The sequence below is a fragment of the Lethenteron reissneri genome, unplaced genomic scaffold, assembly GCF_015708825.2.
Source record: "Lethenteron reissneri isolate LAM-NWPU_2019-01 unplaced genomic scaffold, ASM1570882v1 scaffold_1640, whole genome shotgun sequence".
Lineage (NCBI taxonomy): Eukaryota > Metazoa > Chordata > Hyperoartia > Petromyzontiformes > Petromyzontidae > Lethenteron > Lethenteron reissneri.
The window spans coordinates 1,024,392-1,043,562 of record NW_026891378.1 but is presented as its reverse complement, the minus strand read 5'-3'; the positions used below and the strand labels follow the sequence as shown (position 1 = coordinate 1,043,562).

Here is a 19,171-nt window from a genome sequence, read left to right as displayed (position 1 = left end):
TGCCCATTCATACCGACTGACCCACCCATCCTACCCAAGCCCTTGACTCTTACACAAATTCTCATCATCGGTGCAATACTATCTTTTCGCCGTTCATTAAGTTCCTCACCCCCTACTCCTATGCCAATTTCCTGCAAATTACGCCATTCGGACCCTTGAGTGCATGAGTGTGTCATCGTGTGACAGAGTGAGTGTCGTGATGCAAGTGGGTGGGCGGGTTTGCTGGCGTCTGTCCATAATGTTTTTCTGAACTTCTTGGCATTAACACAAATGACGATGAATGAACACGACCAGGAAAACAAAATCTACCACGAATAGCAAAAAATATATATATTCTTTTTTTAAAACCCTGACATTAATCGTAAAAAAAATATATCTGGTGGCGAGGGAAGCACGCACACGGATTCCGATTCTGAAATTTGGGGGAGTAAATAAATTGGGCGGCTGAAATTAGTCTGTGATGAAAGCTGTTAAAGAAAATATATTAACATTTTAATCATAATGGGACTTAGGAATCGACTGTTCGACTGGACAGGTAACCAAAAATAAATCAGCTGGATTGGGATGGTGGGTGCAACGCCAATGGGAGTTTGATTCACAGATTAATATAAATACACGAATGATATCTGGGTTACAAACGCCCCTCCCCATCTCTGTGTGTGCCCCCCTCCCCCTGCACTGAGTATACACCTATCGTTACTTAGCTCTTGTCAGCTCCAGAGTTTTGTTTTAACCGGTCGTGAAGTGAGGACACCTCCAAATCCTCCTTCCAAGAATTAGAGATCATTGTGGGTCAAATATCTGGTTGACTTTGACCCCAAAACGTTTGATAGTGGTCGGTCGAAAATTTTCGACACCGGATTATGTGTGTCTGCTCACGCCAAGTGTCATTAACAGCTGTCGTGGTTTTGTCATTCACGATTATGATTTCATTGGCCAGGAAGTCAGTTGCACTGTGGATAACGGATGTTAAGTTACGAGTGGCTTAACGATTGAATTCCTCGGCCGATGAGATGGGACAGGTGTCTGTTGGATAGTATGATGAAGGTTGTTAAGTTCTGGATTGATCCGACGCGACTTGGGTGGGTATGTTCTGTGAAACGTCCTTCTTGTGTTCCGGATTAAAATAAAAATCTGTACTCAATGCCCTTACGCGTGCCATTGCGTCATAAACCAACTACCGTGTATGTGCATGCAAACGGGTGCGTGAAGTACATTGTTACACACCAACTCTCACATGACCCAATCGTTAACCAAAGCAACCAAAGTATGGAAATCGTACACAGTAGTAAACTGTTTACCTTCTAGTCCATTCACATATAAAAAAGATTAACCTGCCAGACACCTGGTCACCCAGAATCTTCAGTGCAGTTAAACTGTTACGGCTTGAATTACAGATACAGCTTGCACAGATTCAGCATAGCCACACAGCACATTAGCTTCACAAGAATTCTATGAAAGGGAAAAACCAGAGGAATCAGAGATAAATCCATGCAAGCATGGGCAGAACATGCAAACTTCAAATATACAGTCGTTAAGAGTCGGGATCGAACCCACATCCTCCTGTATACCAGGCAAGGTAGTTAACATACTGCCATTATGGCGATATGCTGGGAGACCAGCACTGAGGCTTCACGCCTGTAGTCTCTAACTTTAGGTAATATGCTGATCCGCCCTTATTGGACTTATGTGAAAAAGAGCTTCATAGCTGATCCATTCCTCTAGTCTAAATAAAGATTCTGATTCTATTGGCATTTGCAATATATTGCTACAGGATACTGCGTCTAAACTGGAGCCATAGAGTAACCAATGTCGAAGTAAGAAAAGGATCGCACATAAAAGAAGACGAATTGATGATGCAGGCAGTAATGAGAAGGAAACTTGCACTATCCGGACACACATGAGGATGGACAAAAGGAAAATGTAAATTATGTTAGGCAAAATTGAAGGAACCAGAAAGAGGAAGACACCCATTATGGGACCTCTGCCCTTGGATCAAATTAAATAAACAAAAAACTATTTATTTTTTATCAATTTGAACCTATCTACGTGAATTGTTTTTTTCTCTCCGCCTGATGACGACCACTTGTGTTGCGATGGAAACGTAGTTTTATTAATTTTACTTATCTACGTGACTTTACCGAAAGATGCAAATATTAATTTCTGCAGTCACGAAAGCTTTAAGTCAATATCTTCTTTCGTACATCATGGGAGGCATGGGGGACATTGGAAGCAACAGTTTGTACAGATGATGTCTTAGTTGAACGTCAAGGTTTTTCAATTATTCCATGGCAGCAGTAGCTGCTGTACGGATTTCAGCAATACCGACAGGGTGTGGAGTGGAAGGTGCAACTCTTCGGCTATGGGTTTGACGGTTTGGTGCTTCACCACGGTCGCAGTTTGGCGATTCTTTGACATTTTCTATTCATGGAACGACGTGTACGCCGAGCGTCTCCCGTGCTTGCTTCCGAGCGCGGTTCAGTGTGGGTCCATAGCTGTCGTCAAAGACAAAGGATTCCCGGTTACTTCCACGGTTGTGTGGTCGATTATTTTTTTGCTACGTTCATAGATGCCCCCACCATTCGGACCAATAGATTGTGACGATGAGACACTGCCCTATGTACGTGTGTATTTTAACTTCGTTCAGACGGTAGGTAGCCAACCATACAAATCGCAGGATGCTGAGAAGAACAAGAAACCAAATACAAAATCAGTTTTAAAGAAATGTTTTTACTACGAGTTTTCCTGTGTTCTCTGCTGCCCAAAGCCATCATGCTAAACCACACAATGGAAATGTCGGCGTGGGGTAGAAATAAACTTATTTAAAAAGTTTTTGAAAACAACGGTTCGATTAACGAACGGTCGAGAAGTACGTCAATGGCGCCTGAGACACGTGGCGCCTGTTTTTGTGCGAGCCGATTCCACAGTTTAGGGACCGCGGCGTTTTTTACATACACAAATATATAAATAATAAGGCGTTCAAGCAAAATGTCAATTGCTAACACTTTATTCAAAAAAGTACTCTCCTGAGTCACTTTTGTATCTAAAACATTAACCATTTTTACATTATCAAGTAAGACCGACTGAGCAACCTGGCTATCACAGATCACAGCTCAAGGAAATGAGACAAATAATAGTGTGAGACAAATAATAGTGTTCTGATAACGAATACATAAACTACCCTTTTCATTATCTGAATCAACAATGAAAGTATTCTGTACCCATCAACGCATTAATCTGAATTCCAAGTCCGAGGATACAGGGCGGCCATTCTGTGCAGTTTAAAAATGAAAAATTAACCCGTAAAAACAAAGTTTCTCACTATAAATCCTTTATATGCGTGACGGCTAGAGTCCTCTCGTCCTCTGGCTTGAGATGGCTGCCACCTATGGGTCAGATGATTGCCTGCCACCATTAAGCAATTGGTAATTAAATATTAAAAAAAATCCTAAAAAGTGTAAAGTTATGGAAAAACATTTTCACGAAAATAAATTGTCACGCAACGAGTCTGTGTGCAAAATGTCGGCTCGATTGGATAACGGGAAGTGGGTTAAAAAACGACCGAAAGATTTGCACGGTCGTAAGCGCGCAAGCGCGCAAGCAAGTGAACTTAATATAAAGGATTTAAAAACTGAAAATACATAAAATAAAAAGAATTTAACCCGAATAATGGCCTGTTTTTTTGTTTGTTCACAAACCATAATGTATTAATCACCTTCCGATTACTGTATACGCCTGCATTCACCTCCGATTGACCAACAACAAAGAAGTTATTGATGCTTGTGAACGTAATTCAACAAAGGCGGCCATTGAGGGGGATCTCGGACGCCTTTTAGTTTTGAAACACTTTGGGGGCCAAAAAACGAGGCCCAGCCAATTACACAAAAATAAACATCGAAAGTTCAGATCTCGTCCCTGCAAGTTGCCAAGAGACACCACATCGGCCCAAACGCCAAGCAACATCACGCTGCTCAATCCTCCCATAGACTGAATCAAGCAAAGAGGTGCTTTGTGGATGGACAGTATGTTGAAATTATTTTGCAGTGTACATAGTCAACCATTTTGAGACCGCCGCTGCCAAAAATCGCCAGAGCTGCACATTCAAATGCCCAGAATCGACTATGAGCACATATATTCATCCATTCATTATGCCTTTCAAACCTCTCTTGCATCACAGGGGGAAAGGGTGAAATATGATTAATGCCGGAACACAAGAACGACCCAACAGATGTCGCTACTCAATAAAATCAACAGTCAGCATTGCTTTTTATTGAGATATTTTAATTTGACAATATTAATAAGTATCAATGTCCAGTAATTTTGTACGGGTTGCTGCAGCCAAACCGCTTGAGCATGAATCCGTGCAGGTGCCTGTCTGGGCGTGGCCTATACACGTGCACGTGTGGCTCAGGAGCCAATCCCCGAGTCGCCGTTTGCATCACGTGACGTGGCACGCGACAGACCCTGTCAATTACTCACCGAGAACGCAACGGCGGCGAGATGCAGGACAAGACGAATACTACTGGGCACCGATGGACTGAAATAAAATCCCCAGCTTTGTTCGGTTTAACATTCAGGCCAAATAATAAAGTCTGTTTTGGGGGTTAGATCCCTTGAATATGAATGTCTCATTTAGACTCTGCTTTCTCGACAGACCTGTTCTCCACCTAAAGACGGCTGCTTGCGTTGTGGCTGAAACGTCGTGAGAATTTATTTTATTTTATTATTTTCCTTCCACGCGACTTTACCGAAAGAACCAAGAAATATGAATGTCTCGTTAACCCACCACCAGCCGACAGAATACGTTAACGGGTTTGTCACGCAAACGAAACGTATTAAGTTACTTCGGCACTCGCTGGTGTTGTAAATGTTGTGGATTCAGTGAACATAGGACTGCGTGTCTTTGTCGTGTGAATATACTTTACGTGTGTGCATTTGGAAATATGACCGTACTGTATATATGCGTTGGTGTGTTCATGTGTATGTTTTAATTAGTGATGTGCACTATAAAAACGTTGCCACTGGTGGAGACAAAGGCGGTCGGAAGTGTTGGCCACAAACTCCCTCGTGTGCGATGTGGGCCGACAAGTGCTCGCTAACAGCACTTGCCCCAACAATCTGTTAAGGCTATACGGGGGAGCTTTGTCTAATTAATGTACAAAGCTCATGCGAATATATATTTGCATGTATATGTCTGTGTATGCTCTATGTGCGTGTGTGTCAGAATTCATCTGAATCGGTGTATGTGGCAAGCTGTTAACTACCTCGCCTTGTACACAGGAAATCGTGGGCTCGATCTCGACCCTAATGCCTGTATATTTGGAGTTTGCATGTTCTCCCCGTGGTCGTGGATTTTTTTTATCCAGGTTCTCTAGTTTTTCCCTCCGCATTAAGAAACATGCGTTTCGAGTGGCTGCTGCTACAGTTTTACACGTGTTAAGCCACTTCATTAGCCAATCATTTGTGGGCACGTCACTTCTGAAAAAGTGCTACCTCGCTCAGTGCGTCTTACCTGAAAAAATAAAAAATAAACTTTTTTTAAATGTGAAAGTAAATATAAGCTTATAAAAGTATGTGTACATATACACAGAATGTGTGTTTATGCGTGATGAACGGTGGCCAGGAAAAACAGGTTGTGCGTGGTGGCGGTTACAGAAGGCCAAGTCAGGTTGTGAGTTGAATGGTTAAAAGCAAACCCACCCCCCCTAAAAACTAGTGCAAAACTAATATTAAGATCAATGAAATGAAATAGATTACTATATAAAAGGGTGAAAAAGATACGAAATAACAGCAGCCGGCAACAGAGGCATGCTTGCTTCTGCAGCCGTCTGGAACACTATTCCGATACTAGGAAAGCACTGGGAGCTGTGCGCTCTTAAATCTCGATTGATAACCAATTTCTAGAGAACTGCTTTTCGTGTTTAGTTGATTGTCCTTCCCTCGCACCTCTAATTAGCACGTTTTCAAACGTACGGTGCAGAAGAAGTTCAACATACATACACACGCTTTGGTTTTTTCAGTAAAGTCACAGTTCCTGCAGTCACGAAAGCTCCAAATCATTCATACACACATTCTTGTCCACGTCCCCTGCTGGTCTCATTCAATTTGGATGATTTCCTAAAACAATAATACCTCGATTCACATCTCCCCCTTTTGCATCGTTTCGCCAAGACTTCATCACTTTATGAATACCGCTCCCCGATTTGCGTCACCTCAATCCCATACTTGCGTCGTCCACAGCATCGTTCATCCTTTCTCATTATCCGTCGTCTCTCAGCCGTCGCCTCCACCACCGTACCCTGTAGACCGCTTCATCAGCCACTTCGTTGTACTATCATTTGTGATGGCCAGGTTGCTTCTGAAAAAGAGCCATATTATCAGTGGACCTTACCTGGTAAAAAATAATAATTTAGTTTGAGTTTAATATCGAGGCAAATGAAACATTTAGTGGTATCGAGTGGAAATGTACTGAAACTGAAGTAAAAAAAACCCAAAACCCCATCAATATTTGGAGAGTCTTCAATGCCTCCCGTATTTTGACAGGAAATAGACGCGGTTGTTTGCTTTTGTCGTTTGCCAGCGCTACACTGGAGCTATTGAGGCTAGGTCTTGTCTTGGCTGGGTCAAAGCCAAGCCATCCCCTGGTTGCTGCCTTTAAAAGCTGGGGCTCAAACTCCAGGCTCGTCACTCCGAAGTGAAGCTTCATCAGCCTCAACTCAAGCCCTTCTTTCTTGTCGTCGACAGCGAAAGCAGAAAACCCCGAAAGCAAAATGGCCGCCGCTATTCAAGCTCTCCTCGTCCTCGCCCTCTTTCACCTCGCCACTGCGACGCGTAAGTTGGATGGAATCTCTGTGTGAGTGTGAGTCTGTATTTTTGTGTGTCTATCTGTGGATCTCTGTGAGTGCGAGACTGCGTCTGACTTTGAGTGTCTATGGATGTCTCTGTGCGAGTCTGTGTGGTGGTGAGGATTTTTATCCAGGTTCTCTAATTTTCCCCTCCACATTCAGAAACATGTGTTTAGAGTGTTTGGCTGCTGCTATACATTTCCACATCAGCCACTTTGTTAAGCTATCAATCGTGACCAGGTCGCTTCTAAAAAAGAGCTATATAGCTCAGTCGACCTTACATGGTAAAATAAAAAAAAGATTAAGTCTGTGCATCTATTTGTGTGTCCGTGTGTATGCTTCTATGGCTGTCTTAACCTTTTTGATTTCTGTGGTGCTGGTCATTTACCCGCTTGTGTGCCGTTACCTACCTAAATAATTACTACTCGTGAACAACACTTGCCCCAACAGTTTAAGGCTATAGGGGGAATCCTTGTGGGAGCAATGTGGTGTAGTGTGTAGCGCACTGTGCTATAAACCGGTGACCTAAGTTCGATTCCCACTCACAACTAATAACGGTGGAGAATATTTGAACTGGTCCTGGGCCTTTCTTTCACTCATCATTAAAAATAATTGTAGGGGTCAGTGTATGGACATCACCAGTGGGGAGACCAAGGCTGTTATGCCTTCTAACAGCACTTGCTCTAACATGCTATGCAGGCAATGAAGGGGATTGTTTTTGTCTCTGTGTCTATTTGTGTTGCGTGCGTGTCTCTGCCTTGCCACAGCTGTCGTTGGCAAGCAGACTGTGAGCACTGTATCTACGGGATTCCTGGGCCACCCTGTGGGTGAGTGAGATTCATTACAACTCAGCGCCACTACACTCACTCACTGAATCACAATGCGAAACGGTCTAAACAGTGCTGTTGCCAGTGCATTGGAAAAATGTGAATGAATGGAGTGCCCAATTAGTGCGGTTATGATGGCTCGAACCTTCGATTAACACGGTTGGCTATGAAGGGTGCGAAAGATGTTCAACATAGTGACAGTCATATCGTATATTATATTGCTCTAAGGCGATTTTAGTTAACGTGTTGCATGGTCTAAAATCTAAATAGACATGTGGATGACGGGGCATGATGAGAAAGCCCAAATAAGTGACCTCCAATTAAATAAATAAAAACCTGTAACTTGAAAAAAATGGCGACATGTTAAAAACACACACACACAACCCATATAAAGGAGGGACCATTCAAAGAAATGAAAGCATAGGCCAGCAGGCAGCATAGTTCAGCAGTCGGCAGAATCTTAATTGTTTAAATGTGGCCACAGGCCAACACGCACGCTCATATTCTCACGCGTACATAGTCGCTCACATCCTAATACTCACTCGCATTTTCATGCACCCACTCACACATGCTCACAAACACACATTCTTACATGCACATAAACTCTCATTTGTGTACGCATTTGAACGTGTTTTTTTTACAATGTGTCTCCCTACCTCCCGATGTCTCATCGTTAACCCGTGGACAACTTATAGTGGGTAAAGCGTTGGCCCATTTTACTCACATCAGTCTCACGAATAATCCTGTTCTATATACATCTATATGCAACGCATGATAGAGCCTGAACCCACATTCTCCATTCTATTCCCTCTCGCTATTATAGGAGGCCTGGGCTATGGAGGCCTGGGCTATGGAGGCCTAGGCTATGGAGGCCTGGGCTATGGAGGTCTGGGCTATGGAGGTCTGGGCTATGGAGGTCTGGGCTATGGTGGTCTGGGCTATGGTGGTCTCGGCTATCACGGAGCGGCCCTTGGAGGTGCCTACACGCACCATGCTGGTAACAGATCCATACACTATGCCACACACTCGACCACCCGTACAAAACAAGTCAAGGTCAAATTAGCATTGGAAATTCCACACTCCCATGGCAAGGGGAGATTTGATTCACACGACAAACCACTGTTGATCTTCCCTACTAAGTGTACTTGTTTTAGCCATCAACCAAGATTTTAACTCTCAACTTCATGATTGCGAGCTGCTCAGCTCTATGGCGGAGCCACCTGGTCAGTTAGGCTCAGCTGCTCTCTAAACGAACATCAGCACCCGCCCTCTTCGGACAGCCACGCCCACTCGACCCATCTGGACCAGTCAAAGCAGAGCGGTTGGTAGACCCACTAAGATATGCAGCTATTTTTCAGAAGCGACCTGGCCACAAACGATAGCCCAACGAAATGTGGAAAATTAAATCAGGCAAAGACTCTGAACGCATGTTTCTAAATGTGGAGGTGAAATAAAACCCCCATGTGACCACCACGGGGGAGAACACACAAACTCCAAATATACAACATGCATCGTCTGGGTCGGAATCGAACCCATGACCTCCTCTATACCAGGCGAGGTAGTTAACATCTCAACCACCGTTTCACATCAATCCCCTGTCAACCTCACATCGAATCTCTTCCCCCCCGCCCATTAAACACAGAACTGTCTTTCCCTAGCAGCTGAGCTCGTTCACCCTTATGGTGGGCTCGGATACCATGCACCCCCTATCACCGCGGTGGGTATGCTGCACGTGCATGCCCTTGCATGTGTCCCCCACCCCTACCTAATTGTTTGAATTAAATCTTTAAATCCCCTCCCCTACTAACACCATCACCACGACACCCAAAGATGAACGTGAGTCACGAGCAAAATTGGTTTGCCATGATTGCAGTCAATATTGAATCTATTACGGTAGAGGGGAGTGGAAAAATGTATGTATAGGAATAAGGATAAATCCTATTCTGAAGAATATGTTTTCCCATTTTTTCTGGCAACAAAACAGATGTTAAGATGTTAAAACACCAAACTTAAACCTTTTGCAAGGAATTATGTCTGCATTAACCACATGTTCTTGTGGTGAAAATACAAACAAAAAACATGTTCTGAAAATATATGATGCATTGTCTTTGAAACTGATTGGTCCACACCAGAGAAAGCTTTCTTTAGAGCTTAGTCTCAAACACAGTGTTAGACCAGAGGACGCCAAATCCTATTCTTATTCTCATCATGGATGAAGGTGCAGCAATACAACTGCCACTGGTGGCAGGTGCCTCAATGAGAGGTGAGCTATACAGGATATTTGATTTATCCGGTCTAATTTTCAATGCCGGAACGTAGGAGTTCACGGAGGTGGGAGTCACTTCTCACAGTTCCCCTCCACCGCACGCAATCTGGCGATCGGCAAAAATTGTGCCAAGCCCATTTCATATTTCCGGGTGAAGAGATGCAGAACTGCATTTCCCCAATGAAATCATATCTCAGAAGTTAAGCAGATCTAGAGCCTGGATAGCTCTTAGATTGGGCGACAAACCGCCAAGCATGGACCGGGTGTCAAGGGCTGGTATAATTGGTTATGTAAAGTTATTGCCACGTTAATTCAGTAGCGACCGGTTCTATTTGTGCGGAATATTTTTCGCTTCAAAACGCAAAGGCTCAAACGTTCGGGAATGTTGCGTTGGTGGTGTATGGGGATTTAAATAGTCTAATCTTTAACGATCATCATCGATATCATTAATTTCAACAACCACTGTTGTTGTTTTATAATGAAACCTAACCGGTAGTTTGTCCGAGGTTAAAGCAACAGCAACCGATGACAAGACGGTAGTTGGGCCATGAGTATTTTGTGGAATAAAAATGACGTTTCGATCACAACACAAGCAATGACGATCGCTTGTGTTGTGATCGAAACCTCGTAATTTAATTAAATTTACTTTTCGTTTTCATATTTTTTTATATCTACGTGATTTTACCGAAATAACCAAGAATATGAATTCCTGCAGTTTTAAGTCAAAACACAAAACACGTACCTAGCCAACTGTGCTAATCGGAGGTGTGGAGGAAGGACAACTAAAGACGAGAAGCAGTTCGCAAGAAATCAGTTTTCAATCTAGATGATGTAAAATTACCATGCCTCCAGTGACTTCCTAATATCGGAAGAGCGTTGCAAATGGCCGCAAGAGTGCATCTGAAAGGGCCGCGCGATGATGCGGTGACGGTCTTTGTTCGATGGCCAGCCAAAAGCCGCTGCGAGCGTGTGTATGTTAGAACAACTATCACACCCGTACGTTGCAAACCGTGCTAATTCGAAACGTGCTGGGCGAGGTTTAATGTTTAAGCACCATTAACCCTCCATCCTGTGTGTGTTGTTTGCAGCCCTCGGCGGACTCGGCTACCCCCTCGGCATTGGCGCTGGTGTGGTGGCTCCTCACGCGGTGAAAGGCAAAATCGGTGAGGGTTTCTCTTTCCCGCCGGCAAATTCCCGGCGCATAAATGTTCCTTCGTTTATACAGCTCAGCTACGGAGTGTTGTTTAATGCGTGTATTAAGGACTGTGCTCGTTGACTGTTGTATGCGTCATTTACTCTCAAACGTGAATCTCCGTTAACCTTTGTACTGCGATATGTGCTGTGTATGCAGCTGCCCCGTTGGCGCCTTTTGTTGGTGCCATCTAGGTCGTCACCGGTAAGTGAAGGTCGCAGAGACACCATAGGCTCATGCAGAGACCCGTACACTAAGACAGAGACTCATACACCTACCCAGACTCCCAAAACACTTCTCGAGAGACCCATAACTGTTCCCAGACATCCATAGACTTACAAAAACTCAGACCTATGCAGAGATCCTCAAACTTGAGAAAATAATAGCCAAACCTCCCGAACCGAGTATAACCTTCCAAAATAGAGTATTGAAGCTTCTGGGTGGATTTGTGGCAAAGCGATTAAAAGTGTAGAGATGCACATTCCTCGACACAGTGGAGGGACACGTGGATTAGAGAACACATGAAGGTTATTGTCCCCGAACGACAACAATAGAGGGTAACGCTCACAACAATGACCAGAGCAACCACATGGATGATAAAATGTGGTAAGTTAACACAGTGATGAGAACATCTGCAAGTCATCTCAGTCAGTCAGTATATAGCAGCTCGGTTTGTAACCATGACCTGCCAGCATCAAGTGCCTTCCACATATCACCTGACCCAGTCAACGTGCACTTAGCCTTGCAAAGCACCATTGTGACGTCACCATCATTTTAGTGGTGATTCGACAGGGGCTGTTGTTGCTGTTGTCTAAATGTGTCGTGGGTGTGTTTGTATGTCCGTGTACAGTGACAGGAGAATTGCTGGGCGATCGTTGACTTGCCACACCAGGTAACTATTCCATGCAAATGTGTTCCATTATTCTTGGCACTAGTTGGCCCATGCCCGCATTTGCGGCGTTAAAAGTTCGTGCTGCCTTCTGAACTTATTTGACGCGATGTTTTAATTTCCTTAGATCATCTGGAAAGTTCATGGTTCACGAATTCCTCCTCTGTATGCGGAGTTTTATTCCCCAGGCCCGACGCCTTTATCATTATGCCTCACCCATCCCCCCAGACACAAGCATGGCTTGTTCTTTTAAAAGGAAGTGGCAATTATTTTTCACCCCACGTGGGAACTAGCAAACTCTGGGCTAAACCCGAGTCGATTTCAGTGAGAAATTGTTAGAGTGTATGATCGGGGTTGTGGAAGGAGGGGAGGGGACACGTATTATGTATATGTTGAACTTCTTTGGCGCCGTACATAGCCAACCGCGCTCATCGGAAGCGTGGAAGGACAACCAACTGAACACAAAAAGCTGTTCTAAAGAAATGCGTTATAAATATAGATGATTTTAAAGTTCATAGCTCCAGTGGTGAAGGGTTCTTAAAATATTCTTAGAGATACAGGTTTGGTCCGATCTTTGTGTGGGCCTAACCCACAGATTGATGATTTATAATACTGGCTATGAAGGCAGACTACGTTTGCTGAGTGCAATTTAATGATCTGTGATGCGTGCGCGTCTGTGCCCAGCCCTGAGTCCCATCTGCAGTCACTTCAAACAGAAGTGGTGCCTGCAGAAGTGACTCAAGACTCCGGTGAAGAAGTGACTTGAGGAAGGTTATGGACAGCCTCCGCCAACCACCACCCACCAAAGGGAGCATAGGTTCACCACCTACTCCCCTCCCATACCTGCCCATTCATACCGACTGACCCACCCATCCTACCCAAGCCCTTGACTCTTACACAAATTCTCATCATCGGTGCAATACTATCTTTTCGCCGTTCATTAAGTTCCTCACCCCCTACTCCTATGCCAATTTCCTGCAAATTACGCCATTCGGACCCTTGAGTGCATGAGTGTGTCATCGTGTGACAGAGTGAGTGTCGTGATGCAAGTGGGTGGGCGGGTTTGCCGGCGTCTGTCCATAATGTTTTTCTGAACTTCTCGGCATTAACACAAATGACGATGAATGAACACGACCTGGAAAACAAAATCTACCACGAATAGCAAAAAATATATATATTCTTTTTTTAAAACGAACCCTGACATTAATCGTAAAACAAATATATCTGGTGGCGATGGAAGCACGCACACGGATTCCGATTCTGAAATTTGGGGGAGTAAATCAATTTGGTGGCTGAAATTAGTCTGTGATGAAATCTGTTAAAGAAAATATATTAACATTTTAATCATAATGGGACTTAGGAATCGACTGTTCGACTGGACAGAAACCAAAAATAAATCAGCTGGATTGGGATGGTGGGTGCAACGCCAATGGGAGTTTGATTCACAGATTAATATAAATACACGAATGATATCTGGGTTACAAACGCCCCTCCCCATCTCTGTGTGTGCCCCCCTCCCACTGCACTGAGTATACACCTATCGTTACTTAGCACTTGTCAGCTCCAGAGTTTTGTTTTAACCGGTCGTGAAGTGAGGACACCTCCAAATCCTCCTCCAAGAATTCGAGATCATTGTGGGTCAAAGATCTGGTTGACTTTGGCCCCAAAACGTTTGAACGTGGTCGGTCGAAAATTTTCGATACCGGATTATGTGTGTCTGCTCACGCCAAGTGTCATTAACAGCTGTCGTGGTTTTGTCATTCACGATTATGATTTCATTGGCCAGGAAGTCAGTTGCACTGTGGATAACGGATGTAAAGTTACGAGTGGCTTAACGATTGAATTACTCGGCCGATGAGATGGGACAGGTGTCTGTTGGATAGTATGATGAAGGTTGTTAAGTTCTGGATTGATCCGACGCGACTTGGGTGGGTATGTTCTGTGAAACGTCCTTATTGTGTTCCGGATTAAAATAAAAATCTGTACTCAATGCCCTTACGCGTGCCATTGCGTCATAAACCAACTACCGTGTATGTGCATGCAAACGGGTGCGTGGAGTACATTGTTACACACCAACTCTCACATGACCTAATCGTTAACCAAAGCAAGCAAAATATGGAAATCGTACACAGTAGTAAACCGTTTACCTTCTAGTCCATTCACATATAAAAGAGATTAACCTGCCAGACACCTGGTCACCCAGAATCTTCAGTGCAGTTAAATTGTTACGGCTTGAATTACAGATACAGCTTCGACAGATTCAGCATAGCCACACAGCACATTAGCTTCACAAGAATTCTATGAAAGGGAAAAACCAGAGGAATCAGAGAAAAATCCACGCAAGCACGGGCAGAACATGCAAACTTCAAATATACAGTCGTTAAGAGTCGGGATCGAACCCACATCCCCCTGTATACCAGGCAAGGTAGTTAACATACTGCCATTATGGCGATATGCTGGGAGACCAGCACTGAGGCTTCACGCCTGTAGTCTCTAACTTTAGGTAATATGCTGATCTGCCCTTATTGGACTTATGTGAAAAAGAGCTTCATAGCTGATCCATTCCTCTAGTCTAAATAAAGATTCTGATTCTATTGGCATTTGCAATATATTGCTACAGGATACTGCGTCTAAACTGGAGCCATAGAGTAACCAATGTCGGAGTAAGAAAAGGATCGCGCATAAAAGAAGACGAATTGATGATGCAGGCAGTAATGAGAAGGAAACTTGCACTATACGGACACACATGAGGATGGACAAAAGAAAAAATGTAAATTATGTTAGACAAAATTGAAGGAACCAGAAAGAGGAATTTGATTTCTCTCCGCCTGATGACGACCACTTGTGTTGCGATGGAAACGTAGTTTTATTTTTATTAATTTAATTTATCTACGTGACTTTACCGAAAGATGCAAATAATATGAATTTCTGAAGTCACGAAAGCTTTAAGTCAATATCTTTTTCGTACATCATGGGAGGCGTGGGGGAGATTGGAAGCAACAGTTTGTACAGATGATGTCTTAGTTGAATGTCAAGGTTTTTCAATTATTCCATGGCAGCAGTAGCTGCTGTACGGATTGCAGCGATACCGCCAGGGTGTGGAGTAGAAGGTGCAACTCTTCGGCTATGGGTTTGACGGTTTGGTGCTTCACCACGGTCGCAGTTTGGCGATTCTTTGACATTTTCTATTCATGGAACGACGTGTACGCCGAGCGTCTCCCGTGCTTGCTTCCAAGCGCGGTTCAGTGTGGGTCCATAGCTGTCGTCAAAGACAAAGGATCCCGGTTACTTCCACGGTTGTGTGGTCGATTATTTTTTTTGCTACGTTCATAGATGCCCCCACCATTCGGACCAATAGATTGTGACGATGAGACACTGCCCTATGTACCTGTGTATGTTGAACTTCTTTCAGACGGTAGGTAGCCAACCATACAAATCGCAGGATGCTGGGAAGAACAAGAAACCAAATACAAAATCAGTTTTTAAAAAATGTTTTACATCGCGTTTTCCTGTGTTCCTTGCTGCCCAAAGCCATCATGCTAAACCACACAATGGAAAGATGTCGGCGTGGGGAAGAAATAAACTTATTTTAAGTGTTTTGAAAATAACGGTTTTATTCAACGGTTCGATTAACGGTCGAGAAGTACGTCAATGGCGCATGAGACACGTGGCGCCTGTTTTTGTGCGAGCCGATTCCACAGTTTAGAGAGCGCGGCGTTTTTTACATACACAAATATATAAATAATAAGGCGTTCAAAAGTACTCTGCTGAGTCACTTTTGTATCTAAAACATTAACCATTTTTACATTATCAAGTAAGACCGACTGAGCAACCTGGCTATCACAGATCACAGCTCAAGGAAATGAGACAAATAATAGTGTTAGACAAATAATAGTGTTCTGATAACGAATACATAAACTACCCTTTTCATTATCTGAATCAACAATGAAAGTATTCTGTACCCATCAACGCATTAATCTGAATTCCAAGTCCGAGGATACAGGGCGGCCATTCTGTGCAGTTTAAAAATGAAAACTGAAAATACATGAAATAAAAATAATTTAACCCGAATAATGGCCTGTTTTTTTGTTTGTTCACAAACCATAACGTTATTAATCACCTTCCGATTACTGTATACGCCTGCATACACCTCCGATTGACCAACAACAACGAAGTTATTGATGCTTGTGAACGTAATTCAACAAAGGCGGCCATTGAGGGGGATCTCGGACGCCATTTTGTTTTGATACACTTTGGGGGCCAAAAAACGAGGTCCGGCCAATTACACAAAAATAAACACCGAAAGTTCAGATCTCGTCCCTGCAAGTTGCCAAGAGACACCACATCGGCCCAAACACCACGCAACATCACGCTGCTCAATCCTCCCATAGACTGAATCGAGCAAAAAGGTGCTTCGTGGATGGACAGTATGTTGAAATTATTTTGCAGTGTACATAGTCAACCATTTTGAGACCGCCGCTGCCAAAAATCGCCAGAGCTGCACATTCAAATGCCCAGAATCGACTATGAGCGCATATATTCATCATTCATTATGCCTTCCAAGCCTCCCTTGCATCACAGGGGGAAAGGGTGAAATCTGATTAATGCCGGAACACAAGAACGACCCAACAGATGTCACTACTCAATAAAATCAACAGTCAGCATTGCTTTTTATTGAGATATTCTAATTTGACAATATTAATGAGTGTCAATGATGTCCAGTAATTTTGTATGGGTCTCTGCAGCCAAACCGCTAGAGCATGAATCCGTGCAGGTGCCTGTCTGGGCGTGGCCTATACACGTGCACGTGCGGCTCAGGAGCCAATCCCCGAGTCGCCGTTTTGCGTCACGTGACGGAGCACGCGACCGACCCTGTCAATTACACACCGAGAACGCAACGGCAGCAAGATGCAGGGCAAGACAAATACTACTGGGCACCGATGGACTGAAACAAAATCCCCAGCTTTGTTCGGTTTAACATTCAGTCCAAATAATAAAGTCTGTTTTGGGGGTTAGATCCCTTGAATATGAATGTCTCATTCAGATTCTGCCTTCTCGACAGACCTGTTCTCCACCTATAGACGGCTGCTTGCGTTGTGGCCGAAACGTCGTGAGAATTTATTTTATTTTATTATTTTCCTTCCACGCGACTTTACCAAAAAGAACCAAGAAGAAATATGAATGTCTCGTTAACCCACCACCAGCCGACAGAATACGTTAACGGGTTTGTCACGCAAACGAAACGTATTAAGTTACTTCGGCACTCGCTGGTGTTGTAAATGTTGTGGATTCAGAGAAAATAGGACTGCGTGTCTTTGTCGTGTGAATATACTTTACGTGTGTGCATTTGGAAATATGACCGTACTGTATATATGCGTTGGTGTGTTCATGTGTATGTTTTAATTAGTGATGTGCACTATAAAAACGTTGCCACTGGTGGAGACAAAGGCGGTCGGAAGTGTTGGCCACAAACTCCCTCGTGTGCGATGTGGGCCGACAAGTGCTCGCTAACAGCACTTGCCCCAACAATCTGTTAAGGCTATACGGGGGAGCTTTGTCTAATTAATGTACAAAGCTCATGCGAATATATATTTGCATGTATATGTCTGTGTATGCTCTATGTGCGTGTGTGTCAGAATTCATCTGAATCGGTGTATGTATGTGGCTAGCTGTTAACTACCTCGCCTTGTACACAGGAAATCGTGGGCTCGATCTCGACCCTAATGCCTGTATATTTGGAGTTTGCATGTTCTCCCCGTGGTCGTGGATTTTTTTTATCCAGGTTCTCTAGTTTTTCCCTCCGCATTAAGAAACATGCGTTTCGAGTGGCTGCTGCTACAGTTTTACACGTGTTAAGCCACTTCATTAGCCAATCATTTGTGGGCACGTCACTTCTGAAAAAGTGCTACCTCGCTCAGTGCGTCTTACCTGAAAAAAATAAAAAATAAACTTTTTTAAAATGTGAAAGTAAATATAAGCTTATAAAAGTATGTGTACATATACACAGAATGTGTGTTTATGCGTGATGAACGGTGGCCAGGAAAAACAGGTTGTGCGTGGTGGCGGTTACAGAAGGCCAAGTCAGGTTGTGAGTTGAATGGTTAAAAGCAAACCCACCCCCCCTAAAAACTAGTGCAAAACTAATATTAAGATCAATGAAATGAAATAGATTACTATATAAAAGGGTGAAAAAGATACGAAATAACAGCAGCCGGCAACAGAGGCATGCTTGCTTCTGCAGCCGTCTGGAACACTTCCGATACTAGGAAAGCACTGGGAGCTGTGCGCTCTTAAATCTCGATTGATAACCAATTTATAGAGAACTGCTTTTCGTGTTTAGTTGATTGTCCTTCCCTCGCACCTCTAATTAGCACGTTTTCAAACGTACGGTGCAGAAGAAGTTCAACATACATACACACGCTTTGGTTTTTTCAGTAAAGTCACAGTTCCTGCAGTCACGAAAGCTCCAAATCATTCATACACACATTCTTGTCCACGTCCCCTGCTGGTCTCATTCAATTTGGATGATTTCCTAAAACAATAATACCTCGATTCACATCTCCCCCTTTTGCATCGTTTCGCCAAGACTTCATCACTTTATGAATACCGCTCCCCGATTTGCGTCACCTCAATCCCATACTTGCGTCGTCCACAGCATCGTTCATCCTTTCTCATTATCCGTCGTCTCAGCCTTCGCCTCCACCACCGTACCCTGTAGACCGCTTCATCAGCCACTTCGTTGTACTATCATTTGTGATGGCCAGGTTGCTTCTGAAAAAGAGCCATATTATCAGTGGACCTTACCTGGTAAAAAATAATAATTTAGTTTGAGGTTAATATCGAGGCAAATGAAACATTTAGTGGTATCGAGTGGAAATGTACTGAAACTGAAGTAAAAAAAACCCAAAACCCCATAAATATTTGGAGAGGCTTCAATGCCTCCCGTATTTTGACAGGAAATAGACGCGGTTGTTTGCTTTTGTCGTTTGCCAGCGCTACACTGGAGCTATTGAGGCTAGGTCTTGTCTTGGCTGGGTCAAAGCCAAGCCATCCCCTGGTTGCTGCCTTTAAAAGCTGGGGCTCAAACTCCAGGCTCGTCACTCCGAAGTGAAGCTTCATCAGCCTCAACTCAAGCCCTTCTTTCTTGTCGTC

General features: G+C 43.7%; 1 protein-coding gene across 5 annotated transcripts in view; it reads left to right on the top strand.

The window, feature by feature from the left end:
* The first annotated feature begins 6,650 nt into the window (after positions 1–6,650).
* LOC133339164 (lamprin 1.8-10-like) overlaps positions 6,651–19,171 on the top strand; it is a 29,763-nt gene continuing 17,242 nt past the window's right edge. For 2 of the 5 annotated variants that reach the window (XM_061547310.1, XM_061547311.1), the window contains exons 1-4: positions 6,651–6,831; positions 7,613–7,672; positions 8,496–8,669; positions 11,027–11,101. In XM_061547310.1, the coding sequence (XP_061403294.1) occupies positions 6,771–6,831; positions 7,613–7,672; positions 8,496–8,669; positions 11,027–11,101 (370 nt within the window). In that variant the 5' untranslated portion in view covers positions 6,651–6,770. Of the gene's footprint in view, positions 6,832–7,612; positions 7,673–8,495; positions 8,670–11,026; positions 11,102–11,289; positions 11,335–11,980; positions 12,023–12,703; positions 14,014–19,171 lie in introns of those variants that run through there. The other 3 variants (XM_061547312.1, XM_061547309.1, XM_061547313.1) reach the window with 3 other exon arrangements.